This window comes from Parastagonospora nodorum (genome assembly GCF_000146915.1).
Source record: "Parastagonospora nodorum SN15 chromosome Unknown scaffold_10, whole genome shotgun sequence".
Taxonomy (NCBI): domain Eukaryota; kingdom Fungi; phylum Ascomycota; class Dothideomycetes; order Pleosporales; family Phaeosphaeriaceae; genus Parastagonospora; species Parastagonospora nodorum.
The window spans coordinates 559,796-585,468 of record NW_001884558.1 but is presented as its reverse complement, the minus strand read 5'-3'; the positions used below and the strand labels follow the sequence as shown (position 1 = coordinate 585,468).

At 52.0% G+C, this 25,673-nt stretch overlaps 12 protein-coding genes across 12 annotated transcripts; 6 read left to right on the top strand and 6 right to left on the bottom strand.

Moving 5' to 3' along the window:
* The first annotated feature begins 383 nt into the window (after positions 1-383).
* On the top strand, positions 384-1,369 carry SNOG_06942 (hypothetical protein). Its single transcript, XM_001797250.1, has 3 exons — positions 384-629; positions 687-766; positions 819-1,369. The coding sequence occupies exons 1-3, from the start codon at positions 446-448 to the stop codon at positions 1,206-1,208; spliced, it is 654 nt and encodes a 217-aa protein (XP_001797302.1). The 5' UTR covers positions 384-445; the 3' UTR covers positions 1,209-1,369.
* A 720-nt stretch (positions 1,370-2,089) lies between these two features.
* Positions 2,090-2,813, bottom strand: SNOG_06941 (hypothetical protein; the record flags this gene model as incomplete). The annotated part of the gene is made up of 2 exons (XM_001797249.1): positions 2,090-2,687; positions 2,747-2,813. The coding sequence occupies 2 exons, from the start codon at positions 2,811-2,813 to the stop codon at positions 2,179-2,181; spliced, it is 576 nt and encodes a 191-aa protein (XP_001797301.1). The 3' UTR covers positions 2,090-2,178.
* A 463-nt stretch (positions 2,814-3,276) lies between these two features.
* SNOG_06940 (hypothetical protein) lies at positions 3,277-6,076 on the top strand (the record flags this gene model as incomplete). Its single annotated transcript, XM_001797248.1, has 5 exons — positions 3,277-3,302; positions 3,395-4,723; positions 4,777-5,243; positions 5,266-5,372; positions 5,435-6,076. The coding sequence occupies 5 exons, from the start codon at positions 3,277-3,279 to the stop codon at positions 6,074-6,076; spliced, it is 2,571 nt and encodes an 856-aa protein (XP_001797300.1).
* Positions 6,077-8,282: 2,206 nt separating this feature from the next.
* Positions 8,283-8,620, top strand: SNOG_06938 (hypothetical protein; the record flags this gene model as incomplete). The annotated part of the gene is made up of 2 exons (XM_001797247.1): positions 8,283-8,352; positions 8,433-8,620. 2 exons carry the CDS (start codon positions 8,283-8,285, stop codon positions 8,618-8,620), a joined length of 258 nt encoding a protein of 85 aa, XP_001797299.1.
* A 421-nt stretch (positions 8,621-9,041) lies between these two features.
* SNOG_06937 (hypothetical protein) lies at positions 9,042-10,800 on the bottom strand (the record flags this gene model as incomplete). Its single annotated transcript, XM_001797246.1, has 3 exons — positions 9,042-9,299; positions 9,621-9,705; positions 9,956-10,800. The coding sequence occupies 3 exons, from the start codon at positions 10,798-10,800 to the stop codon at positions 9,042-9,044; spliced, it is 1,188 nt and encodes a 395-aa protein (XP_001797298.1).
* A 590-nt stretch (positions 10,801-11,390) lies between these two features.
* On the top strand, positions 11,391-11,812 carry SNOG_06936 (hypothetical protein; the record flags this gene model as incomplete). Its single annotated transcript, XM_001797245.1, has 2 exons — positions 11,391-11,567; positions 11,621-11,812. The coding sequence occupies 2 exons, from the start codon at positions 11,391-11,393 to the stop codon at positions 11,810-11,812; spliced, it is 369 nt and encodes a 122-aa protein (XP_001797297.1).
* A 2,255-nt stretch (positions 11,813-14,067) lies between these two features.
* SNOG_06935 (hypothetical protein) lies at positions 14,068-14,987 on the top strand. The gene is made up of 3 exons (XM_001797244.1): positions 14,068-14,154; positions 14,206-14,346; positions 14,422-14,987. Exons 1-3 carry the CDS (start codon positions 14,141-14,143, stop codon positions 14,843-14,845), a joined length of 579 nt encoding a protein of 192 aa, XP_001797296.1. The 5' UTR covers positions 14,068-14,140; the 3' UTR covers positions 14,846-14,987.
* A 144-nt stretch (positions 14,988-15,131) lies between these two features.
* SNOG_06934 (hypothetical protein) lies at positions 15,132-16,594 on the bottom strand (the record flags this gene model as incomplete). Its single annotated transcript, XM_001797243.1, has 3 exons — positions 15,132-15,189; positions 15,239-16,276; positions 16,572-16,594. The coding sequence occupies 3 exons, from the start codon at positions 16,592-16,594 to the stop codon at positions 15,132-15,134; spliced, it is 1,119 nt and encodes a 372-aa protein (XP_001797295.1).
* A 691-nt stretch (positions 16,595-17,285) lies between these two features.
* Positions 17,286-19,096, top strand: SNOG_06933 (hypothetical protein; the record flags this gene model as incomplete). The annotated part of the gene is made up of 2 exons (XM_001797242.1): positions 17,286-17,354; positions 17,651-19,096. The coding sequence occupies 2 exons, from the start codon at positions 17,286-17,288 to the stop codon at positions 19,094-19,096; spliced, it is 1,515 nt and encodes a 504-aa protein (XP_001797294.1).
* Positions 19,097-19,495: 399 nt separating this feature from the next.
* SNOG_06932 (hypothetical protein) lies at positions 19,496-19,733 on the bottom strand (the record flags this gene model as incomplete). The annotated part of the gene is made up of 2 exons (XM_001797241.1): positions 19,496-19,590; positions 19,700-19,733. The coding sequence occupies 2 exons, from the start codon at positions 19,731-19,733 to the stop codon at positions 19,496-19,498; spliced, it is 129 nt and encodes a 42-aa protein (XP_001797293.1).
* A 2,221-nt stretch (positions 19,734-21,954) lies between these two features.
* SNOG_06931 (hypothetical protein) lies at positions 21,955-24,597 on the bottom strand (the record flags this gene model as incomplete). The annotated part of the gene is made up of 4 exons (XM_001797240.1): positions 21,955-22,367; positions 22,567-22,836; positions 23,048-24,137; positions 24,187-24,597. 4 exons carry the CDS (start codon positions 24,595-24,597, stop codon positions 21,955-21,957), a joined length of 2,184 nt encoding a protein of 727 aa, XP_001797292.1.
* Positions 24,598-25,216: 619 nt separating this feature from the next.
* On the bottom strand, positions 25,217-25,654 carry SNOG_06930 (hypothetical protein; the record flags this gene model as incomplete). The annotated part of the gene is made up of 1 exon (XM_001797239.1): positions 25,217-25,654. Exon 1 carries the CDS (start codon positions 25,532-25,534, stop codon positions 25,217-25,219), a length of 318 nt encoding a protein of 105 aa, XP_001797291.1. The 5' UTR covers positions 25,535-25,654.
* Between the last annotated feature and the right edge of the window lie 19 nt (positions 25,655-25,673).

Genomic DNA, 25,673 nt, shown 5'->3' with positions numbered 1-25,673 from the left:
CTATTTCATATCTATGGCCTAAAAACCGGCACGGAGTTTGGGGCATTGCATGGCATATGAGCAGTCCAGGCTCGGGACGACAAGTGGATTGTAAAGTATTTATGGTTCGGCCTCAGGCACTGTATGAGTATGCATTCTTCTAAAAATATGTTTGCTTGAGCTGTCATCATGATGTTGTCGTTCCTAATCGCCTACACGGCTTCGACAACAGCAAGAATACTAATCATTGAAAAGTATGGATTTCCATACTCGGGGACTCGAGTCTGACTGCTCGATGCGTGCGTTGTTTCAGTGGTCAGCCTAGTTTGGTTTGGCGCTAAGATAAGATAAGCGACAGCCGCACCACCAAAATATCCGCCGCCACCTGCGAACTTCCTCTTCTCAACCACTCACGCACCAGAGCCACCAAAGGAATCAATCAATCCCTTGGGAGACACCAGCCAAAATGTCGAAAATCTCTGTTGCCGGCGTTCGTGGAAACGTCAAGGAGCTCCTCGAGTACTCCAACGAGACCAAGAAGCGCAACTTCCTCGAGACCGTCGAGCTCCAGATCGGCCTCAAGAACTATGACCCTCAGCGTGACAAGCGTTTCAGCGGAACCGTCAAGCTGCCCACCGTCCCCAGGCCCCGTGAGTTAATTTTACAATGCAGTTAGTGAGAATGCGAAGGCTGACAGCAAACCACAGGCATGGCTCTTTGCGTGCTCGGTGACCAGCACGACATCGATCGTGCCAAGCACCACGGTGTCGATGCCATGAGCACTGACGTAAGTCTCAATTCTGGCAACAATTGCGCAACGGCGTACTGACTTTTCGCAGGACTTGAAGAAGCTTAACAAGAACAAGAAGCTCATCAAGAAGCTCGCGCGCAAGTACGACGCCTTCATCTCCTCCGATGCCTTGATCAAGCAGATCCCCCGTCTCCTCGGACCCGGTCTCTCCAAGGCTGGAAAGTTCCCCACTCCCGTCTCCCACAACGAGGACCTCGCCAACAAGATGACCGAGGTCAAGTCCACCATCAAGTTCCAGTTGAAGAAGGTGCTCTGCATGGGTGTCGCCATCGGCAACGTTGGCATGACCGAGGATGAGTTGATTGGTAACATCATGTTGGCCATCAACTACCTCGTCTCACTGCTGAAGAAGGGCTGGCAGAACGTGGGCTCATTGACCATCAAGGCCACCATGAGCCCCCCCAAGCGTCTCTACTAGAGAGTTGTTGAAGGTGTCTGCTGGGTTTATGAGGTGTGTGCTGTCGAAAGACGGCTCACTACGACTGATGATCTCACGGAATGACAAGGAAGGATGGGCAGTAGTGTAGACCGAAATGCATGCATGAAGCCCACCACAAATGATATCCCTAACAACCATGCAATGTGGTGCTCACCCAATGCATTACTTGTTATGCAGACCCACCCTCAAAATCTCCTCTTCCCACGTCGCGCGCATCCGCCGCAAAAATCATCCACTCCCAGCCCACCCGCCCACCTGACTAAGCCTAGCCCCTGCTGACTAACTAGCGTCCCCGACGCACGTCCCCGCGCGCCTCTGCCTACAAAACCCTCGCGCCCTCCGTCCCTCCTTCTTCCTCACTATCATCAGTTGGTATACTACATGTATAACAATATCGTGGCTCCGCGCAAGCGGCTTGCTGAGGGTTATTCCTTTTCTCTGTGAATAGTCTTCCGTTCCCGGCCCCGTAGAGTAATTCCGACCGTCTTCCTACCAATTGCAATTATCCGTGAAAAGATGGATTGGAGTTGTGGGATGGTGTGGGACATGCCGTTCTTTGTGGCTACGGCTTCTTGTTATTGTCTGGAGGCTTTTGTGATGGCTTGATGATTTATGACGGAACCGATCTCGCCATGTGAGTTTGTCGTGCATCTTCGCCAATGGAGTTTTGCAGTTGCGGACTTTTTTTAAGTGGGGCATATCGCGATCTTTAATGGCGGCGCGCCAACGTGCTCGTGGTGCGCTGCTCATGTCATGTATCTTGCAGTACTGTTACTTGGTAGACTGCTGCCGCGTAGGAGTTGTGAAACTTTTGCGTGGCATGTTCCCTGTATTAGTGTTTCTCACGATCATGCGAATTGAGAGTTGAGTCTACATTATACTACAACGCCATGCGCAAGGCTCCAACAATGCAATCCAATGTACCTTGATACGCTGAGCATCCTTTGCTCTATCTTCGCTGCGTCACCCTCCACTTGTCAAAGGCCTCCTCTGCAGACTCATGACTGATACCACAACGCTCACCCAGCAGACTCCATGTCCTCATCCGTATGATCTGCTCCACCGCCCTCTCATTGCGCATGAGCATGGCTAAGCTTTCCGTCCTCGCTTCCCGTGCAAAGTATCGCCCGGAGTATGGATCTAACCGCTCGTTCACCTCTCTGTCGCGCGCCTTTGCATCTTCAATCTGCCGAAGTACGCTGTCTGGGTCATCTGGATCCGGCGATGTCGCGACTCCAGCGCAATAGTCTAGCACATCTGATCGTACTGCCCAGCTTGGGTACAGTACTTTCTCTTTAAACTGGTCGCACTGGTCGGGTTGTAAAGTCCTTCCTGGGGAATTCAGCTGCCTCGTACTGGTGGATGTCGGGTCGAATCCTCGGTGTGCAGGCGTGAGTAACGCATTGAGGTTCTGTGTTATCGAGTCGTCGATAGTTCCGCGTGATATCCGAAGAAAGTCTGTCAAGCGACTTGTGATTAGTTAGTGAGCTGACGGGCAGAGACAGGTCTTGACAAACCTCGTAGCGCGGTCTGGTTAAAGCAGAATTGTGGTGTGAGACGCGGGGCGGACGAGGGTTGTGACATATCGGGAGGTGATGATTGAGGTGGCGGCGAGGGAAGAGGGGGCGCCGTTGACCAGAAGTAGGACGCCAGATCGAAGGTTGTTTTGGGTATCTTTTGGGTATCGCGAAGAAGTTGTATAACTTATGGTGTTTATGAACGTGCGCGGCAACTATGTTAGAACGATGATGCTGGAACGACGATAGAAGAGCCATGTTCGGTTAATGATGTCAGCACGGTTTAGCGTACTTTGGACGCGACGAAGGCGCGTCTCCGCGTCGAGGGTGCCTGAAAAGTGCTCCCACCTCACAGGCAACAGAGCATGCCATTCTGCTCCAATTCGACAACTTTGACTGCTTTAAAGTCTCTCCACGCTCGTTCAGCATTTCACAAGTCCTACTTCTGTTGTAGCACTCTTTTCCGTTCGCTTCGCGACTACCATCTTCCGCCGCGGTGGGGTGCACGCGACAACTACATTGGCATAGCCATGGCGCCGAAACAGGCTACTTTGGGGTACGTCAAGTCTTCTCAGACTACTCTAGGGTGCGGCGACACATCCAAGTGGCATAGAGTATGTTATAGCAATGCTGATGAGCCTATCGCAGAAAGTTCTTTGGAAACCCGAACGCAAACACATCGAAACAGCAGTCGAAGCTGTCTTTTTCGACCAAACCGAAGGCCCAAAAGATAGATGCAGAAATCAAAGATGAGCTGGAGTCATCTACCGGAGATGTCAAAGCCGAGCCCGCATCCACGGCAGAGGAGATAGAAGTCAAGCAGGAGACAAGCGGCGAAGCGATGGAATTAGACAGCTCCTCCTCAGAGACTGGAAAGAAGAGGCCTGCGAAGGAAGAAGAAGAAGAAGACTCAGAAGATGAGCCCCCCATGAAGCGTCAGCGGAGAAAGCCCTCAAAAGACTCCGAACCTTCGAAGAAGCCGAAGCCAGCAGCAAAGAAATCTGAGAAGGCGTCTGTAAAGTCGAACAAACAACCTACGAAAGTCAAAGCAGCGGTGCTGGAAGACGACGACGACGAAGTTGCTACAACAGCCTTGGCCAGCAAAGGCAAGAAGATCACTGGAAAGTCACCTACGCCTGCACTACCAGACTACGACGGCAGTGCGAAGGAAGAAGAAGAAGAGACACTTAGCTCAGACGAGGAGCCAGAGGAGATGAAGAAAAAAGCGCGGGAAAAGGTGCAGACTGCCCTCAAGTCCAATACAAAGGACCCATATCCTGACTGGAAGGCTGGGGACCCTGTACCGTACGCCGCGCTGTGCACTACCTTTTCGAAGATCGAAATGACCACGAAACGACTGGAGATATTGGCACATTGCTCGCTGTTTCTACGACAGGTGTTGCGTTTGACACCATCCGACCTGCTACCCACTACTCTACTCATGATCAACAAGCTCGCGGCCGACTACACGGGAGTCGAGCTTGGCATTGGGGAGTCACTCATCAAGAAAGCCATTTCGGAGAGTACAGGTCGAACCCTGCAGCACATCAACAGCGATCATAACGAGATCGGTGACCTTGGACTTGTGGCGGCCAAGAGTCGATCGAAGCAGCCAACGATGTTCAAGCCCAAGCCTCTCACTATTCAAGGCGTGCACAAAGGCCTGTTGGCGATTGCGACCATCGAGGGGCAGGGTGCGCAAGGACGAAAAGTTGATGGCATCAAGAAGCTACTTTCCGCTGCTGATTCTCACAATGCTGGTAAGCATATCGATATAGAAGAAAACAAGGGTGGTCCTAGCGAATCGAAATTCATCGTGCGCACACTTGAGGGTAAGCTCAGGTTGGGCCTTGCCGAGAGGACCGTTGTTGTTGCGCTCGCTCAGGCCATGATATTTCACGAAATGTCGCAAAACGGCAAGACACCCTCAACGACTGACCTGGGAACGGCCGAGTCGATACTCAAGACTGTGTACAGGTATGTACTGCCACAGCGATGCTGGTTTATCCTGTCTGTTAACACCAATACAGTGAGCTCCCAAGTTACGAAGTCATCATTCCAGCAATGTTGGAGCATGGCATTCTGCAGCTGCGTGAAAACTGTCGACTGCAACCCGGTGTACCACTCAAACCTATGCTTGCCAAGCCAACGAAATCCATCACAGAGGTTCTTGACCGCTTTGAAGGCAAAGATTTTACATGCGAGTACAAGTACGACGGAGAGCGAGCCCAAATCCATTTCGTCGCGCACGACGCCGATATGGAAATGGCGACGACAGCTCCGTCCGCCGGAAAGAGCGACCGCGGAGTATCCAACATTTTCTCTAGGAACTCGGAGGATTTGTCCAAGAAATACCCAGATATTCTCGCAAAACTACCCACTTGGATCAAAGAAGGCACAAAGAGCTTTGTTTTGGACTGCGAAACAGTGGCCTGGGACATGGTCGAAAAGAAAGTCCTGCCATTCCAACAGCTCATGACCCGTAAGAAGGAAGGATGTTAAGGTCGAGGATGTGAAAGTCAAGGTCTGCGTCTTTGCCTTTGACATACTCTACCTCAACGGTGAAGCATTGGTCAACAAGTCTTTCCGTGAGCGCCGCGAACACCTCCAAGATGCATTCATTCCTGTGGAGGGCGAATTCGCTCTTGCCCAAATATGAGCAACACCAACGAACTGGAGGCAATTCAGATATTGCTTGAAGACTCAGTGAAAGCGTCCTGCGAGGGTCTAATGGTGAAGATGCTTGACGGCCCGGAATCCTCATATGAGCCATCCAAGCGATCTCAAAACTGGCTGAAGGTCAAGAAAGACTACCTTGCTGGCGTTGGCGACTCACTCGATCTTGTGGTTTTGGGAGCGTACTTCGGCAAAGGCAAGAGAACCAGCTGGTACGGAGCTTTCTTGCTCGCGTGCTACAATCCTAACACACAGAACTACGAGTCGGTCTGCAACATCGGTACTGGCTTTTCCGAAGCTATTCTCGAGACCCTACATGAGCAGTTGTCGGAAATCGTCATTGACAAGCCAAAGCCGTTCTACACGCACTCCGTGGGCAACAAGGACCAGCCTGATGTATGGTTTGAGCCGCGCTACGTGTGGGAAGTCAAGACTGCAGACCTCACTCTATCACCAAGATATCGGGCTGCAGCTGACGAGGTCTCTGGTGGCGGCAAGGGTATCAGTTTACGTTTTCCCCGTTTCATCAAGGAAAGGGACGATAAAAAGCCAGATCAGGCGTCCACATCGAAGATGATCGCGGAGATGTATCAACGGCAGGAGAGCGTATCCAAGACCAAAGGCCCAAGTGCGGATGATGATTTCGAGTACTAGATAGAATGAAGATAGTCATGTATCACAAACAAGGGATCGACGTGCCAGATTCTGGTACATGATCCGATCTTGTGCATGTATTGCGCCAGCCAGACCGGCCACGGAATCCTCTTGACACAAGGCTAATGTTTATTGGCTCGGCCAAAACTTTCCCGCCCAATCGTGGGGTGTCACTCTTCGGTTTTGCTGTCTTTCCACACGAAGTCCGCGGCAGCTAAACCTGTTCCGGAATGTTTCATGGCACAGGAACCGGCACCATGCGTCACAAGTTACTCTTCTGTAGCCGTTCAAACAAATTTCAGAGCTTGATGAGCTTCATCAACCCTCACAAAAGCACATTTGAGAACAACAAAGCAGCTTTCAAGCTTCATGTCTTCATCTCGGGGTTGCAATTGTCATGACGTCGGTCAAGAAACAACCGAGTGATGCGTAAGCGTTGTGTACAGTTCATATGATCAATCTGACTGGCTCTTGTGCAGACTCACTCGATACTTCACACCGATCTTTGACGCCTTTGATGCAGCGTGTGTAGTGGTGGCTGCATGTGCGAAGAATGAGGTTACGCCTTGAGGAGTACACCACTCTGCAGCACACCGCATGCGAAAAGAGTGAGACCAGGGTTAGCGGTGGTTGACGTGTCGTCGCTGATAACCACAACACATGTAAAAGCTTGCTCTTTTGAGAATTCCCAGACCTCTTCACAAATCGCCATACGTGTCAGAAATCGATGGATCTGTTAATGGCCCCGCCGCAATTCCACAGGGCTGGTTGGCAACGAGGCCCAGACTTGGAACTCCTTGTCATCTTTAGCATTTGCAGCCATGTTCCACGGAGAACATGTGGGCTGGTGTAGCGGGTATATGCATGAAAGTATTAGAGGTGGGGAACACTGCATTGCGGACGTGAGTGTGACTTGCATATCGTCCCGCAATGTAACGAGTCGAATTGCTTTTCGAGTCGGTCCGATTATGGCCCCATCACCGCCCTAGCAGCAGGAAAGCTGATATGTCAGGGATAAGAATCCGCTATAACGGGCGAAGTGGCGGGAAGTATGACATTTCATGTTATTGGACTACCACTAAGAATATTACACATATGCGCTGTACTACCAACACCGTTCGAGCCGAATTGCCAACGAGTTCAACAACGGCAGCTACCCACCACTCGGAATCAGTCCAGGTTAATAGACCAGTAGGAGGTGCTCCATTCTTGTCCACATTCCCTGACTACTTGTGTGAGGGGATCTGCAATAACTTCCGTAGTCTCTATCACCGTGCAGTTCCTCGATACGAATGTGCAAATATGCGATCAAGAGCATCCCACTAGAGAAGCGGCTGACCAGTAGGAAGCCTTTGCATCGTCCCGCAGCTCTATGTGAGAAGGCTCTGCGACTACAGGGCATTTTGGGCCTCAATGTCCGCCATCTGATGCGTCTTGGAAGCTGATGGCGCGGGCCGTTGAATTTCAAGGTGTAACGTCATGGCACATGCCACAATAACTTCTTTGTACTAACATGCAACGGAGACGAGACCCGGTGATTGAGTATGAGAAGAATACCATGGTGGCTGCATGGGGATATGATCACCCTCGGCGCATTCGTAAACTTGAGGATGCCGAAGATGGGCACCCGGAGTACTTCCTAGGATAGAAATCCATTGGCGGCTTTTGGGTCCGTCCAGTCACCAAAGCAAGCGAGGCGCTCCTCTTTGCATCCACCCATGCTTCGCGCAGACTCTACATGGAATGCACCCGTCCAATTATATCGTGCCATACGTCGTGCATGCTGCTGTTGCCACCCAGGTCGACTACCTTGCCGGCTGTCGACAAGGGCCTCTCAGGCGGCGTTTGCTGTGCAGCATTTACTTGCCATCGGTCTTCGAGAGAGTCGGGGTATCAAAATCCCTGCTGACCTGCATGTGCTGCCTGCCGCGGTTGGGATCTGAGCAGTGAAGACGTGCGCCACCTGGGGTTGGTAACCAACTTCCTGACTTCGTCCTCGGAGCACTTTTCACAGGTCGTCCTCGGGTCACAATGGAAACCCCGTCAGCGAGCCCGCACGAGATGCCTCGTCCGCTGCTACGCCCTCTCTTGCCATCGACAGCTCCCCGCGGGGAGACGACTTCGTTACCACCCAAGAGACACCGTGTTTCACTGGCCTGTGCGGCCTGTCGCAGTCGCAAAACAAAGGTAGCCCATCACCAGAATCATGCAGAATTTCCAGGCCGTTTCATCTGACCAAGAACTCAGTGCGACGGACGCCGTCCAATGTGCCATGAGTGCGTAGCTCGAGAAAGTCCATGCCAGTACACCGAAACCGAAACCGCCATGCAGAAGCGCAAGCATGAAGATCTCGAAGCGCTCTTCGACATGTTCAAAACCTTGGCAGAACCAGAGGCGAATGCCTTGCTGGCCAGGATCCGAGCTGGGGCTGATCCAAGCCTGCTCGTTGAGCAAGTCAAGCATGGAAACATGCTCATGCAGCTACTCTCGTCGAGTCAAGGAGGTCCGGGTGGCCTAGGCCCGAAGTCGTATTCATCGTTGTGATGATGGGAGAGGAAGAGGATATCCTGCATTTGAAAGCGGCGGGTCGCGGCGTTTGGGGACTGCAAATTTATAGGACTGGCCGGGTGCTCGCTTAGCATTGCCCACGGTCAGAAAGATTCGATACCAGAGCATGTACAGAGCCGGATCGAGTGCAGCGCAGCAGGGAGGATACCGTACCCGCCCTCGCCGCGTTTGCTACTTCGGGCACAACCAATGTATCTCACGCAGCTCTTCAAGCTGCTAGTCACTGATTCGCTATCTCAGAACCATCCTGTCCACTTTATTGGCTACTTATCCCCGACCTTCGCACTTCTATACCTCTCCGTCCGCCCTCCATTCCAGACCATGTGTGAGCCCGAATCGATGTCATACAGCACATCTCGTGCCACTGTCCCGACGCTTCCATCCAGTCAAACGCGATTCACTCCGCTTGTGATGTAGGCATCGCGGATGCGGCGGCTGTTTTGCTGCAGCGCTCACGCCATTTGGCGGTACATACCTCGTTACGAGGGTGATATCCGGCATACATGCCCGGGACAATCAGCAAACGAGGTGGCGGATATAAGTGTGCGAGGAAGACCCCAGCGGTCTGATTTAAAGCCGTTTGCGGGCTGTCGCGATAGTCCTGAATTGGCACATTGTGACCCTTTCGATCGACCGCAGACACTGCAGAGTAGTACTGAATACGCATAGTAGACGCACATCGACGGAGCAGGGCCAACAGCAAATGCCTTGCCATACGGACTTAATTAGTCGGACGAATCCTTTGGAAGATGATGATTGGAATGCCCACTCGACGTAGCATGCACTAGGGCGCGTACGGCGGCTACCGGCGCAGTAACCGCCCTTCCGACACGGTACACTATCATCCGAACGTCTAGATCCAATAATTTTCAATGCAGCTGCAGCTCTCCAGTTCGTTTTGAAGCATCACGATCATGGGCAGTTCCCGCGGTAGGCTTCTTGTACGGTAGCACGGTATGGTTAGATTCAAACTCACGGATGCCTGCTCCCAGTGCAGTGTGATGTTTTTGGACGTATGTGACTGTTCTATCAAAGATGTGTCTTCGAAGCAAGGATCGACACTTTCCTGGGGTACTCTTGGTATGAAAACGCATCAGTATGTGCCACGGGCAGGGATCTAATTGGCTCGGCATCCCGTTCCTTTGGAATACGTCGTTGCTTGCACATGCTCTGCAATGCTGTAATGATGACTGATTCATTGCTAGGATATAACATGACATTTGATTCAAAGCAGGAAGCGATGCAAGTGCCTGTATTGTTCCTGATAGACCCTACGCACGCTAATGACAACAGGAACCTGAGCTCATTGACCCTTTGCCGATCGTCAAGCCTTCATCCGTTCTGGATCCCAACGGCGAAGGGCTTCGAACGTCGTGTTCTTGCACCAATTCTGCTTTAGAAAGTCCTGTAAAGTCCACCCCCACGCCGTACATGCTAAGCTGCTCGAACGTTTTCTCTATATTCCTCCGAAATCCGTAGACCAAATCCTTCATCCGGAGCTCTTCGCCCAGTGCAGCCTCGCTTCTACAGTAGTGCCATACGATCTCGGGTAAGATAGCGCTCCGGCCTCGATATCTTATCGACAGCTCGAAATGCATCTGAATTTCCGTCACCAGATGTTGTGAGATGAGCATGCTCTCCCACGACGCCTTGACCTTGGTGCAGGGCATTACCATCTTCGTCCGCAGATCGTTCAGGCTACAGAACACAAGGCTCTTGTGCATATCAGAAGGCATGCGAGCCCTGCAGTCAGTATATGGTGGCTGCGCGATGAAGTGCGGATTGACAATATGTAGAAACTCCTCCAAATGGTCGAAGATGAGGTTGCGTGGCCAAGATAGCGTTCCGCATGAGTGATCGTGCCGCCATGTCATTTCCCACAGGTCTTCTTGGTAGTCATTCCAAATTGTAGCAGGCAGTTGGCGGACAACCACGAGCAGAGCAAAAGCGTCTGTCTTGATTCTCGGCTTGCGCAGGTACGGAAGAGCTCGGTCTCGCTTGAGCCACATACGTTCTTGTATGCGCGAAGAGCTCTGAAAGAGCTCTCGCCATATTTTGGATGTTTCACCCAAGCGCATGCAGTCAAACATTGAGAGTGTTGGTTCATGGAAGATTTCTAGCAAGAGCTCAGCGGGTAAGTCGTTGATGGATGCCATGTCTGCTCAAGAGGCGTTGGTTTTGTTGTTAGTATCTTGTAAGATCAGCAATGTTTTCTGGAGAAAACAATTTTATGGCTGATGTAGTTTCAGACATAAAATCCTGGTTAGATGTTTGTTAGCCAAACATCGTACCGTGGTATAGAACCTGCTCAACGAACCAACACTGCAACAAAGAAGCAACGAGAAAACCAAGATCCAGCACATCAACGTTCGACAGAGCCTACTTAAAATGTTTGCAAGCCTTGATGTGGGCCTCGTCGACTTCGCGCACGTCGCTCGAAGTATACCTAAGCAGCTTCGGCACCCAGGGTCACGTAGAAGGAGATGTACAATGCACAACTAGTAATACAGCCCGCCGAGCATTTCCGTTGATTATCCAGAGCTTTGGAGCTTATGAAATCCATTATGATAAAGCTTACGAGATTAGAAAATGAGACCCTCATTCGGGCGAACACCTCGCTTTCAGAGACAAAACTGGTACCCAGGTATCTAGCATCGAAATCCACGATTCAGGAATCTTCTGAGAAAAGACCGATCACTATTGTCAACACATCTCAGTTTTTCCCAAGGTTTGACCATCGCCAATCATGTTCTCAAGCGCCAAAAGTTTCATTCCAGTGTCCTCAGGTGGTAAGCTACCTTGGTACCACAAGGCTGAGCGGTACACTAAAATCACCGACCACACTTCCGCTACCAATGATCATTTTCCAGTAAAGGAAATCATTCGTATCGTTGCTCTCGAGAACGACGCTAACCCATGGCCTGTGACATTTCTTAACTCCCTTCCTGTCAAGAAAGAAAATATTACAGCCTGTAGGCAGCGTCGACCATTTCCCTCCTCATTCTCTCCGGGCAGAATTTCGACATCATCGGCTACGCCCATCTAGTGCTCGTGGAATTGCCTCTCACTTCGAAACGGCAGAGTATTGCAGGTGCGGCAGTATGCGTTCACTCCCCATCATTCCACATACAACCACCCGGTCTGGACCACAATAGACCACGACTGTAATTATCACATCAAGGCAGAGACATGTACACAGCATATGCATATGCGCATGCATCCCTGCATCCGTCTGCCGTGAACCTCGGGGATGAACACTATGTCACCAGAGTGTCGGAAAGCACGTTTATTGGTTGCGGCGACACCCCCGCAGACAGGGTACAAACGCACACGAATACGAGAAATCGCGCGCACGACAGTGTCGTACGGAAACGAGGTCTCGTCGATTCGAGATTTGTTCAGGGCAGAGCTACCGATCGGCTTATGTTGGGCTTTTTGGGATTGTTGTGCCGCGCCCGCCATGAATGCAGGAAACGTTGGGAAAAAAACAAAATATGGAGCTTGCAGGAAGACTTTTGCAGTTATCGTGATGCAGATATACCTAGATGTTGGGCAGGGTACAGTGTAAGGATACTGGTTGGAAGTGGAGACGACGACTTTGCTATGTTGGATGCATATAGCTAGTTGTGTGGGTAGATATGCAAGATACCCCTCTTTTCTATGCTGTCTGCCTGAGTTGGCGGAACTCGTGCAATTTGGAAAGTGACGTGGAGCATGTTACGTGTCTTGCATCTGTCGCTTCTCCATGTCCAATCCACCGCTCGATCGGTAAACGTTGAGCAATGTCAATCTCTCGTCAAGACTAGCAAGACTCTGGCGTCGCCGGATCATAATTCCGGGCCAAAGTGATACTGGTTACTCGTTCATGCCTCAAGCCACATATCCATGCAATGACCGAGCCCAAAGAATGTAACCGGCAGTATTCTCCCGACCAATTGTGACCCATCTTCTAGCCCGTTTCTCCGTTCCCGCGGGAAGCTGTCTCCCACTTCCGTGTATCACCCCAGGCTGTACCACATGTGAGAGTCATTTACTCCGCATCAACATGCTGTGTCTTCCTCGTACCCCATCTCCACATATTGGGTGCCCACAATTGCGCGCTCATACCCGCCACGGGCCAAAAGGAAAACCAATTGCCATGCATGCATTCCGACCACAAGATGGCGCTACCCGATGTTGATCTGCCGTCCAAGAGACATTTTCCTGCAGCCGAGAGAATGAGCAAAGCCGAATATTTGGCAATGCGGCATCCGTCATGAATATGCGCGAAGCTGCAAATGGACACGGACAGCGTGACGACAAGGTATACTGTGATACTATCGAACGCGTACGCGTACCTACATTCGCGCATGGAAAAACAATGTGTGTCCATTGCTCAACTACGACCTTGGGTCTTGGGGGAGGATCTTAGGGCAAGAGATTCGTTGGTGAGCCCCGGTGTTCCAATGTTTGGCCATGCCAGTGGCTATCTGCGTGGGAAAAACTTAGTCTCCTTGTCTTTCATCAACGTAGTTCCGTTGAATTTTAGTGTTGCTTGCCCATGGCTCAGGTGTCGGCTGTGGCCGTCTTACTTGAATTCACAATGTATTCTTGGTTTGTTCGGACAGAGTTACTGCTCACAGTCGCAATCGCATGTAGACATTGGCAGTGTCGTTACGATTTGCAGCCACTAGCAGACTTTGTGGAACCTCGTATCGAGCAACCGCGTCGAAGTATAGAAATATTTCGTGCATTTCCATCCCCACCGCATGTCTGCAAGACCACGAGCAATTGAATCAGAAAGCATCTGGTGTGCGGCTCATACACCAAAACTTGCAACAATCCGCCGTGTGACACATTTGGCATTATTCTCCGAGAGGTTTGCTTTCCGCTTGTCTCGCGCTTCCACGTCGTTGATGAGTATTCGTTCTTCCCGTAAGAAGTTTTTACGATCATGTACCTAGAAGCGTCTCCATGTGTGCCAATTTCTTTGTCACCCTTCAAAAGCTTTGCTCCTTATCATCTCTTTCGGATATTCGAGTGTTTGGCGGGTCCTGATGGTCCAGAATCCCAAAGGCAGATATGCTGCTTTAAGCAAAATGGACCATTCGTTTCTGGTACGTGCGATGCCTCGAAGGATTAGTGTTGCAAGATTGATTGCAAAGAAACGACGGCGAGTAGCCCTTGGACTTTGTCAGTGCTCCACCCCGTCTGTCGAGATGGTGTAGCCTTCACGCCAACCACATTCTCGAATCACACCTGTGCATTTTGACAAAACGTTGTGAATACGTGCGGGATGATGGATAACAATGAAGAGTGAAAAGGCATGCCATCAGACGTCAAAACGTAGTTATCCCTAGTCGCGGCCGCCATTACTAGCGCGAGTCCTGACGCTCGGACGTCGCGTCAAGATGAAGGTTGGTGAAGCTTGCACTTACCCCACCAAATGCCCCGCGCACGAGGTCAACTTCCCACGCATTCTCCCCCAACACCACATCTACACACAGATCCTCCAAGATGTTCAAAAAGGAGTAAGCCAGACACGTCTACAGACCAGGGTTATAAAAGCTAATAGGGAAAAGCATAACCTCGGGCGCGAAATCCAAGGTCAAATCGAGCGCGCAGCGCGGCATCCGCTCCAAAGTCCTCGAGGAATACCCAAAGCTAGAACCGTATATTGAAGATATATTGCCCAAGAAAGAGCAATTAGATCTCGTTAAGCTGTATGTGTATCTCAGGTCTACATACATGGAAGCTCTCCATATCCAGATATACGGTCGCTAATGCATCGTGTGCAGACCCGACCGCGTATCCCTCTACACCCTCAACAACACACCCCTCTTCTTCCAACACATGGACGACGCCCTCATGCCTCACCTCACCCTTGTGCACAAATACCCATTCGCGTTCAATCGCCTGCGCATTGACCGTGGTGCAATCCGCTTCGTCTTGTCTGGCGCGTCGCTGATGGCGCCAGGCCTCACATCCCCCGGTGGCCGTCTGCCAGATCCCAGTTTAAGCGAAGAGGATAAGGAGAAGTACGGGTCAGAGGATCTGGAGGCGGGCGCGGTGGTGGTGATTGAGGCGGAGGGAAAAGATACGGCGTGTATGGTGGGTGTGCTGAAGATGGGCACGGCGGAGATGAAGAAGGTTAAGAAGGGGCAGGCGTGTGAGAGTGGACATTATCTGGGTGATGGGCTGTGGGCCCTGAAACTTGATTGAAGGGTGATTTGAGAGGCTTTGGAAGCACGCGCGAAGGAGCACACAGCCATTGCTGGGTCGTGCATCGGTCATACAGTTGCAGCTGTAGTCAGAGATTTGGCTGTAAGCACGCTATGCCCGCATGGGATACTGAGCTGCACAATACATGCAGGCAAAGGCCCGCCTGGCTGCAGGTTTGATTCACGTGGGTCAAACACCTTGAAGTGAGCTTGGTATCATTGTCTAGTCATGAAAGCCAATCAGCATATTCTAGATGTTGGCAGAAACGGTCCCAACTCGTAACACCTTATTGTGGTGCGCCTCCTCCGGCACCACGTCCGGCGCCTCCCATGAAGTTTCGTGCCCTGAACAAGTTAGCTGGTGCAAATGGTGAAAGCAATGGCGATGACTTACATGTCGGCGATGTTCGGGTCGTTCATCAGGCTGGCAATATCTGGCATACCGCCGCCGCCACCTCCCTGACCTCCAGCACCCCCGCGCCCAGCGAACTGGCTGGCCATGTTTGCGAGCTGAGGATTGTTCATGAGGTTGGACATCATGTCCGGGTTGCTCATGAGGTTCTGCGCCATTTGCCTCATCATGGGGTTCTGCATCAGTCCAGCAAGATCTGGCATGCCGCCGCCGCCACCACCACCACCACCTCCTCCGCCGAGCATGGACGCCAGCGATGACAGGTCCGGCATACCACCACCACCTGGGCCACCTCGTGGCGCGTCTGGCGCACCAACATCACCGCCCTCTTCTTCGACCTTCTTCTTCGCCGTCTCGTATCCCTTGCGCATGACCTCCGAGCCGCCGCCCTCAGCATCCATGCCCTTCTTGTATGCCTCCATCGCGCCCTTCGCATCACCGAGTACGTAGTTGGCCAGGCCTAGGCGCGACCACGCCTTGGAGTAGTTGGGGTCCGCGGCGACGGCCATCTCGGCGTCCTCCTTTGCGAGCTGGTGCTTGTTCTGGCCCGAGTAGGCGGCGGCGCGGTTGGAGAGGTAGATGGGGTTCAAGGGGACGATGTCGAGGGCCGCGGTGTAGTGCTTGATGGCACTGTCGTAGTCCTTCTTCTTCATCGCCTCGTTACCCAATCCCTTCAGTCGCTCAGCCTCATCCTTGTTTGGTCCGCCGGGACCTGAAGCATCCTTTGCTGGTGTCTGTGGCGTTGCTGGCCGTGCCTCTGATGCTGACGAGCTTCCCTCAGTTGAGGCAGTCGTCTTGCCCTTGAGCTTCTCGTATACGTTGTAGATGGCGAGTAGGTTTTGGCCACCCAACGCATCCTTCTTCGCGGCTTCGTCTGCGAGGTCGACCTGGAAAGCTTCGGCAATGCAGTTGGCGGCAACTTCTAGCTGCTCAGCGTCATCTGGTGCTACGGAGCCGTCTGTCTGTGAAGTCTGGAGGAAGTCGAGGATCGCGAGCGCAAGGCGCTTCTTGGATTGGGGGCTCGCCTGCGGGGTGTTAGCGGTGACGCAGATAGAAGGCGGGGCAGACTGTTTACCATGCTGGCGATTGGGTAAGGGGTGAAGTGAGGTTGAATGGAATTAGAATGCTATGTCGTAGCTGTGGTTCTTTGGCGAACTAGGTAGAGTTGTGTTCGGACAATCGTGCTGAGGGCGCGAAGTACCAGGGTTCAATGAAAGATGGACTCGAAGCTTCGCTTCCTTGCAGGGGTCTGGACGAAGTGGGGTGTTTTAAGCACGCGCCACAGTGGCTGGTATATTGTCCATGTTCAACCTACGTCGCAGGCAAGTCGTCTTTCATACCTGCTACCGCGTACAGAAGGTAAGTTAGGCTTATTGAGGAACGCTTAGGCAAATTCGTGCAGGAATTCAAGTATAGTGTGGATGAATGCTGTACGGCTGTTCACCTGTAGGAGAAAGAGACTGAGTAATGCTCGCATTCAAAAGGCATGGAAAGCTGCTGAATTGGAAATGTCTTCTGCTATGGCAGTTCAAGTAGGGACGACCATTCTTAGTTCCGTTTGCTAAACAATTCACCCTTCTGTCGATTCGACTCTGGCCCAGCATACCCCTTATGTGCGAAAGCATGTGACAGCTAGCTGACTGCTTGTCCAGCCATCGTCTCCGCTAAGCTAAAGGCAGTCTGCCACTCCATGAGGAGCAGAACTTCGTGACATGGCTGCTAATGCATCAGAAGGGAGATACCAAGTTCCGGGTGCCGAACCAATGATAGTTATCTCTGTACGCGATGTTCCATATTCGGTTAAAACAATGCCATATTGAGTTAGTTCCTGACCGAGAGACGTCACCGCAGCTCCGCCTCAGAGCCTCATTCCAGGTCACGAGCCTTTTGCATTCAGCAACATCTGCTCTCAATGTTTCCGTTGCAAGGTGAGACGCACGTCAATGTTGCGAACTCCACAGACCCGACCCTCAGCTGTGTTAGCTACTCCTCCAACCGTACAATAAGCTAGCATCAAGACTAAGCCACAATGGCAACAAGAAGAGCACATAATAAGTCAAGATTGGGGTGTCACCAGTGTAAGAAAAGAAGAATAAAGGTACGCGCCCCACATCTGGCTTGTAGCTTTTATTTCGTTCCTTGGCCCTTCATGAGAAGCATCTGGAACAGAAGAATCAATATGTGTTAGGTACAAACCGTGCCGCAGCCATGCATGTGCATACGATTTGTATAGCCGCAGTTGCAGCAAATCTGCACTCGCGGATTGCTTTTAAAATAACGACATGACCCTATAAATTTACATCCTGTACCTTCTACACAATTTCTGGCAGCGCTCCAAGGTTGTCGTGGTAGCCGGTCAGAAGATTGGAACACTTTATCTAACAGTGGAAATAGTGCGACATCAAACAACCATCATGTGCAAATTGCGACAAGAAGGGCTTGGATTGCAGCTTTCTTCTGCTTGCCCCTAGATCTAGACTTTCTGTCATACCATCGACATCACCAAGATCACCCCAATCGTTTGATGCGGGACCCGCGCCAGTCTCCGATCTTGAATATGCTAAAACACCAAATACGCTATCGGTTGGGAGTGGCAGTCCAGGTAGTGAAGTCGCCAGCCTTTCTTTGACACCGGCATCACAGACGCGTCTCTTTTTCGAGGAAGACTGCTCAGATTTCGGCTCAAGCATTACGCCCTACTCACCATCCATACCACCCGCGTTGCCTGTTCTCTCAGCCTGGTCACCAATCTTTCCCACCTTACCCGCATCTCTCCGCTCGGTCCTCTCGCATTACGAATATACCACAGCCCTGACGCTCCTGCCGACTGACCCTGCGAAAGCCGCTTGGCTCACGAATCTACCCGGCCTTGCATCTGATCATACTCACCTCTTGAACTGCGTCCTATCAATCGCATCCCTACATATTGGACGTCTACACGATCGGTACGCTCCAAAACGACTTGAGATGAATGCTTTGGCCGCTTCACACATGAACAAAGCACTATCGACATACCGAACTGAGCTATCGAATATTACGAGAGACAACGCGGCGGCCTTATTCGCAAGTGCGACACTGACAGCCGTTTACCTCTTTCGGACCACCGCACTTGACATGGAGGATATAAGGTCCTCAATCCCACCAGGAACTTCTATGCCATCAGACGACATCGTGGAAAAGATGTTCGCATGCGCCTTACGACCAATCTGGGGTCTTCGTGGCCCTCTAACGGTACTCATGAGTGGCTGGACATGGGTAACTACCGGTTCGATGCATCCCATCACAGCGAGAATGTGGTGGCCCGAACAAATCTTCCCCGCGACGCCCAGAGCCGTGGAGGAAGACGAGCGCCTAGCGAGACTGAAAGACTCATGGCTAGGAGAGCCTTCTCAGGATGTGGACCAAGCGCTGGAGTATCTTCGAGAGTCTTTTGCGCTCGTGAGTCAATTGACTCTACCAAATGTGTATCCGCCCATGACAGCAATACCGTACCTCGTCGAAGACACCAATGTTGGCGTACTTACCGACCGCGGCGCTATCTTCGTGTGGGTGGCGAAAATATCGCGCGAGTTCATGCAACGCATCGAGGCCAAGGATCGAGATGCACTTGTCCTACTGGCTTATTATGCCGTGCTACCGGGACGAGTGAGAAATGTGTGGTGGCTCGAAGGTCTCGGCGCAGATATCGTGACTGCGATCGCACTGGTGTTAGGGCGAGAGAACTGGAGTCTGATAGAGTGGCCTGCCAGTGTGGTGGGCGTTTACTTGGAGAGCATGTTCGACACTAGGTATGATAGGTTGGGAGGCCAACCCGAGGAAATGAGCATGGATGTTATATAAGTGCTGGCACTGGAAAATCTTAAGAAATAATGGAATTGTTCGGTCAGATCGAATGGGTGGAATTCAATGTCAATATTTTGCCTACTTCCTTGAACCGCGACTTACATGAATCGGCATCCTCCCCTCTTCGACATAGTTACATGCAGCATATCCAGCTCTCAGCTTAGCTTATTATAACCCCTAACTCCATAAATCGATGTACGGAAGAGGTGCGGTGTGTGTTTTGTCTACTGGCACACCGACTTCTTCACTGTCCTTCCACAGCCTTGACGATGAACATCAAACAGATTCTACACGCGTATCAGATTATTCCCACAAAAGCAGCGATACTACTTGTAGACGTTGAGATGCACAGACTTGCAAGCATTCAGTCATGCACAATGCTCGGAAAGTCGATCCCTACATAATTCTGCTCTCGTCATCAAGACGCAGCTTCAACGGCTTGATAATGATTGCTATCGCCTCACCTTCTCGGTTCCTCTCAATTGGCACAGCTAGGTCAATTCAAGCTCATCTTGCCCTTAGGTGCACCAACCAGTGTCTCTGTCCCATCGGAAGAGGTGAGTTCACAGTGTTGCTTGGTGACAGGTAACAGTGACATACAACCACTGCTTTGTTCATCCTTCATCACATACATGATGCATACAACCCACAATGGACACGCTCAATCGTCGACTTTTGCATGACCAGAGTGTTGCTTCTCATAGAAGAAATTTTCACAAACTTCAAGCTCCCAGTTGAGCACGCTGTTGGAACATACAGCACTTGGTTTTACATCACTATGGCGCTGCATTCAAAGTCATTACGTTGCTTGTTTCGTTTAGAAGACCTCCTTCCTTTTGTGACAATTGGCACCTAAAGATCCATACAAGTGCATAGGAGTTGGCGTGGCCTGAGAAGAATATCCAGTATAACACAAGCAAGTGCTGCTAGCATTAGCAACGATACATTCCAAGTACGGAATTCATTGCGAGGCACTGCAAGACTCCATGTAATACGTTCAAGCGGCGGAGCTTCTTGCTCCCTTTCCGTATGTAGACACCGTCGTATGAAGTGTCCTACGAGCAAAGATCAACACATTTCCATAAACACTTTTCCATACAGAACAATAACCCATAGTCTTCGCGATTATCACGCCGTCCTACCGGCCAGGCCGAAATATCTAGACTGGAAATCATGATACACCTCGTGCCAGGGCTCTTCGGGAAAGGGTTTCCACCTCATCTTGTGTCTACCTAGGTAGGTAGTTGATCAACCCGTCGCAGTATTGACTCCGAACCGTACTAAATCGACCGTATCAACAGTGTATGATCACCATCTCGTCCGGAGCCCGATACGCGACATACGCCCAAAGTCTAACCATACCTCTCTACAAATCTGCCGATTACGAGTTTAAGATTCCAGCTGGGCGTTGGAGCAATGCTTGGCGTTGGAGCAATGCTTGGCGTTGGAGAAGCCAGAAACTCACCTCCGCCGGCAGATCACAAACTTCCCCCCTCTCTCTCTCTCTCTCAAACGCCCCTGACAAGCGAACAGCGGCGATCCATTAGACAGTTGTTCTGTTGGGCCGAATGGCCGGAGGCTCGCCCCTAAGGCTGAACCTCATGGCGCCGAAATACTTACGCGGCGCATCGGACGCTGCAGAAGCCGTTCCACGCAGCGGTGGGTTTGAGAGAAATAGGGCTGGTCTGCGAGTTGCGCGGAATTTGCCGTGTACCGTTTCAACGACCAAATGCTCCAGCGTGTCGGTACCCGTGCGCTCTCTCTTGTCGCACGGTCTAATGAGTACCCAACGTTGGCGACACGCTCCCTGTGTGGCGCACCACTGTCGTCCGAGGCAGGGCTTACTCACCCGCCCCGCTCCAGCCTCCGCGCATCTTCGTTCGCGCGTTTTCCTTACGCACGCACGAACGCAACGGCAAATACCCTAGTATCGTTATGCGCCTGCATGCATTGAGCGTGCGGAGTTGAGGCCGGAAACGAAAGAGTTACACCAACACTGCTGCGTGCGCAGCCGCATGATCGAGCGGGTGGGAAACAGGGTCTGCGATCACGCACTGCCTGAAATCTGAGGTTGGATGAGAGCCACCTCGCCGCCTGCAGGACGCCGCCATTGTGATTCCTCCACGCCGCGGAGTGAGGGTCTTGGCCTGGTTGGCCCACATGATCGTCTTGGCACATCGATCAGTGCACAAAGGATCTTTTTTGTAGACAAATACTGCTATGAAATTCATCGTCTTTCTCATAAAGCTGTCTCTGTGAACGTACGCTGTACTGTACTTCGGCCATGTCGAGCTACAAGCCAGTTTCTAGAAGCCCGGAACGTTCACAGTCTGCCAGTGTAGAATGCGGCACGGTTAATGTGGATATCGCCCAATGGTGCATTACGATCCTGGTCGCGGGCCGGGGCTCAGATCTTCACCGGTAATTTGTGCACTGCAATGATTGGATGGTCATCTCCGCAGCACACGTTCATTGGGCAGATCATCATACATGTTGCAGTAGTGCATGATCGAGGGGAACGCAATCAGGGAGGCAGATTCTAACGGACGTCTTAATAGATATCAGCCTCGACAAGAGTGCAATAGTAGTTGGATAATATACATCCGTTCGATAGTAATAGGAAGCTTGGTGTCTACTAACCTAACACATGTGAGTTTGACTGACGGAACATAGCAGGGGTGATGTAAAAAGGACGTGAAGTAATCAGCTGCGCGAAGACCTTCAAACAGCTAATCAGAGTTGCTCAATTTTCTGCCAAATACCTCTGCTATGTTCCGTCGATCAAACTCACATGCGGTACTAGAGATTATACTGTGGCGGGTTGAAGCAACAGCGTGAAGCAATAGCAGCTTGCATTACGCACCGAAGCCAAGACCTTTAACAGATTCGTCTTCTCCCAGTGCGAGGCGTATCTCATCTTCACCTACGCCTAGTCGTACGCGGCCCACTCGCTCGCCGTGTCGGGCCTCGACGCCTATAATTCCTGCTTCTGCCAGTTCAGTGGCGGCAAGTGCCAGCCCAAATGCTCTGGCAGCCTTGGCGTCCAAAGATTTAGGCCCAGTTCTGGCGACCTCTTGATGCTTGGCTGGTGTCACGGCTTGCCTATACGGGTCTTTGTCTGCCTCTGCCATGTAGTCCATCTCAGGCATGAGTAAGTATTCGTGAACTGGCTGCAGCTGACTCATGAGCCCTAGCCTCTTGACCTCGTCAATAACATCACCCAGCACGGCTTCACCAATGCCCGTCCGTCGAATCCTGGCCAGGAGTGCTGACAGAAGGACTTTCGATGCCAACGGTAGTGCCCGCAATGCTTGCTGCAGGGGGCTGCTCGTAGCTTCGTTGATCGCCTTGTTTGATAGTCGTAAAAGTTACGACACCCTTGCCCCCGGTTGGTGCCGGACGCTTAATTGGCCGAGCGTCTGTGTCTACGGCACTATTGAGCGGCCGATACGTGGGGAGTGATTTACCTTTAGTCCCTCGGCCGGATCTACTCGGAGTAATTGGCTGCGGCTCGTCCTCCGGAGCCTGTAACGTCTTTTCTGTTTCGGCAATCTCTACAGCGCGTCTGCAGATGTCCAACGCGCGACGAGCATCACCGCTGACAGCCGCAACTTTGCGTGCCGCAAATTGGACAGCGTCAGGATGTACTATGTTGCCTGGTACACCTTCGAGTCGGGACTGTATGATTTGCATCAGCTGGTCGTGAGTGTAGCCGGGAAATGTAATTCGCGTTAAACCTATACCGAGTGTTGGTTAAGCACTTGCCCCGAGGAACTCCGGAAGGAAGGGGTTACTGCAATCACGGTCTGATAGCACCGCAGAGGTAGCTGAGAAGATCCCAGTGTTCCCCAAGGGGTTTGTTTTCTCGTTGAAGGGACCATAATTGATGCGCAGGGCGAATGCATAAACGACAGGGTGTGGGGTAAGGATGGAGTTGCCTGTACGTACCTAGACGACTGCTGATCTTGTTGCTAAGAGTTCGCTCGGGAAGATCCATCGTGTTTGCAACGGCGAGGACAATCAACCTACTGTGGCGTAGCCCCGGCCAATTAAAAAAATTGTACATGACAGATTGGTTTTTGGTAACAAGCTGATCGAGCTCGTCCATGAGGACGACGCATGGCACTCGACGAGGACTTGGAGTCGAGAACTCCCTTTCCAGCAGTTCTAGCGCATGTGCAGGACTTACTCTGTCGCCACGGAGTGCTTGCCATAGCAGCGAGTACGACTGGTGAGGATCCGTGACCTTCATGCCATTGATCTCAACGAAAATGAAATCATCTAACTCCTCGGCTTGTACCGAGGCGTGCAGTTGTGCCACAACCTCTCTGACAGTAGCTGTCTTGCCTGTCCCTGGGGTGCCGGAGATGTAGATGCATGAACCCGATCCGTCTGTAATTGCCGCTTCCAAGTGATTGTAAACGGTGGAAAATTCCTCTTCACGGCAGGGGAGTGCGGCAGGAACGGATGAAACATGCAGTTGATTTCGGGCGATTTGGAAGGGCGAATTAAGTGCCGAAGGAGAGAGGACGCGTGTGCCCAGGGGTGTAAACTCAAGCTGCTTCTTGATCACAATTCTCTTGTGCGTCGGAGTCATGAATTTGCGAGAGGCCGGGCTCTTCCTAGTCGATGTTGGGCTTGTTGCATCATTAAGCTTCCGCCGCTTCCTCGGGGTCTTGGGGAGGCCATCGTCGTCCGAGTCAGGCACTACGAACTCGTCAATATCCTGTAGGGCCTTCTTCGGCCGACCACCGCCTCTCCTGGTTGCTTTGGTCTGGCTCTCAACGAATGCGACCAGCGCATCGATATCATCGGCGCTCGAATATAACGCGTTCCAGGTGAACTCGGGCGTGTAGGTAGTGGTTCGAGTGTTGCAGCCCCTTCTGCAGACGAAGACCTTGCCGTAGTCCCTTGATGATTTCTTGACTGTTCCAGCGGGGTGCAGGCGCTGAAACTCTGCCAGTGACATTATCTTGGCGGTGCCGTTGATGGACGCGAGAGGATTGTCATCGAAGTTTGCCGATATGTATAGCTCGTTCTAGCAGGTGTTAATGGACATTCGCAGGAGGGACGTGAAGTAGACTTGCCGGAAGAAAATCGGTGCGCTTCTTGCTCTTGTTGCGGATCTCCTTTTCTGAGGAGAACCAGAGGAACTTGGCCATCTTCTCGTCGTCCTCGACGTCCTCGTGGAAGTCGCAGATGATGCCGACCCATGCCTGGTTGCCCTCTGCCTTGAGCAGCACAGCATCGCCAACTTTGCATTTGAAGCTACCCATGCGTGCCCCGACTATGCGCTTGCCGAGCGAAGTCGGGGCCGCCTTTCTTTTCCGTGGTGTCGCATTCTCCTTTATGGCCTCTTCAGCGCCTGCATCGTCGTATATCCATTCCCAGGGGTGGTCTTCGTAGCCCAACTCGTCGTCGGAGTCTTCGCGCAGGACCGCGCCGCCCGTGAGAAATTGCCGTGCCTTGTCTGCTCGTGAGCGTTTGATTGGAGCCATGGTGAAGCAGTTGAGGTCACAATTGAGTTGCTGATATGCTGACGCTTCTACAGAAAGTGGAAGGTATGGCGCGTCACGACCGGTCTTGGCGCGACCGCGCTCGCGACTGCTCTCGCGACTCAGCGATGATCTCACCCGTCCGCCGCGGCGTCTGCATCCAACTTCAACATCAGACAGTCATCTGCGCAACCAATTCAAAAACAAGTCGCATTCATCACGTGGTAGCAGTTAATTGTTTCATGGTAAATAATTCATTGCTATCATAGCCCAGGCTCGCACTGAGGTCACTGAGGGTACGAACTGGGCAGGCATCACAGCCTGCCTATGCTGGGGTTATTGCCCAGTGGAGAAGAAACTGACGCCGAACGCCCTGCCCTGAAGGCTAGCGAGAGACCTTTGCCAGAACGACCAATCGCTGAAATGCTGTACAAAATAATCGAAATGCAACAAGGAGGAGACCAAGGTCTCAGAAGGAAAACAGTCAAACATGGTACAGGCCCGTGCCTCCCTCACATGCCGTGAACAGGCTGTAGAGGAGGCGTTCGTGGCATAGAGTTGGGTGTTGTAGGGTATCCGAGTTCCGAGTGCTCAAGGGGTGGCGTCTACCGGGAGCTGTCAGCTATGACCCGATGGCGGTAGGAAAGAGATGGAGATCTAGGCAAAGTATGGCTGTCGAGTGGGGAGCCTTACATGAGCTGATGAGTCTGGGTAAGCATGTGGTGGCGGGATGTCGATGCCACCAAGCGCAGCGTAGCCGACGCCGAACGGGCTGAGGTCCTCCTCGGCGTAGTACTCGCTCTTCAGGCTGGGCACAAGGCTTGGGAGGGTGGTTGGGTAAGACGACGACAGTGGTGGAGGAAGGGTAGTGGTAGCTTGGCATGTCGGAGGTGAGCGTGGTTGGTATTGAGTGGTAAGGTGAGGTGGTTGTGTACGGCATGGTGTAAGCAACCGACTCAGGCGCAGGATACGTCGAATAAGACGCGACGGAAAATGGCGGCGGGCTGGTCGAGAGCTGGCTGTGTACTGATGCGAGAACTGCGGTCCTCTGCCGGTGGAGGGTGTACGACGACTCCCGA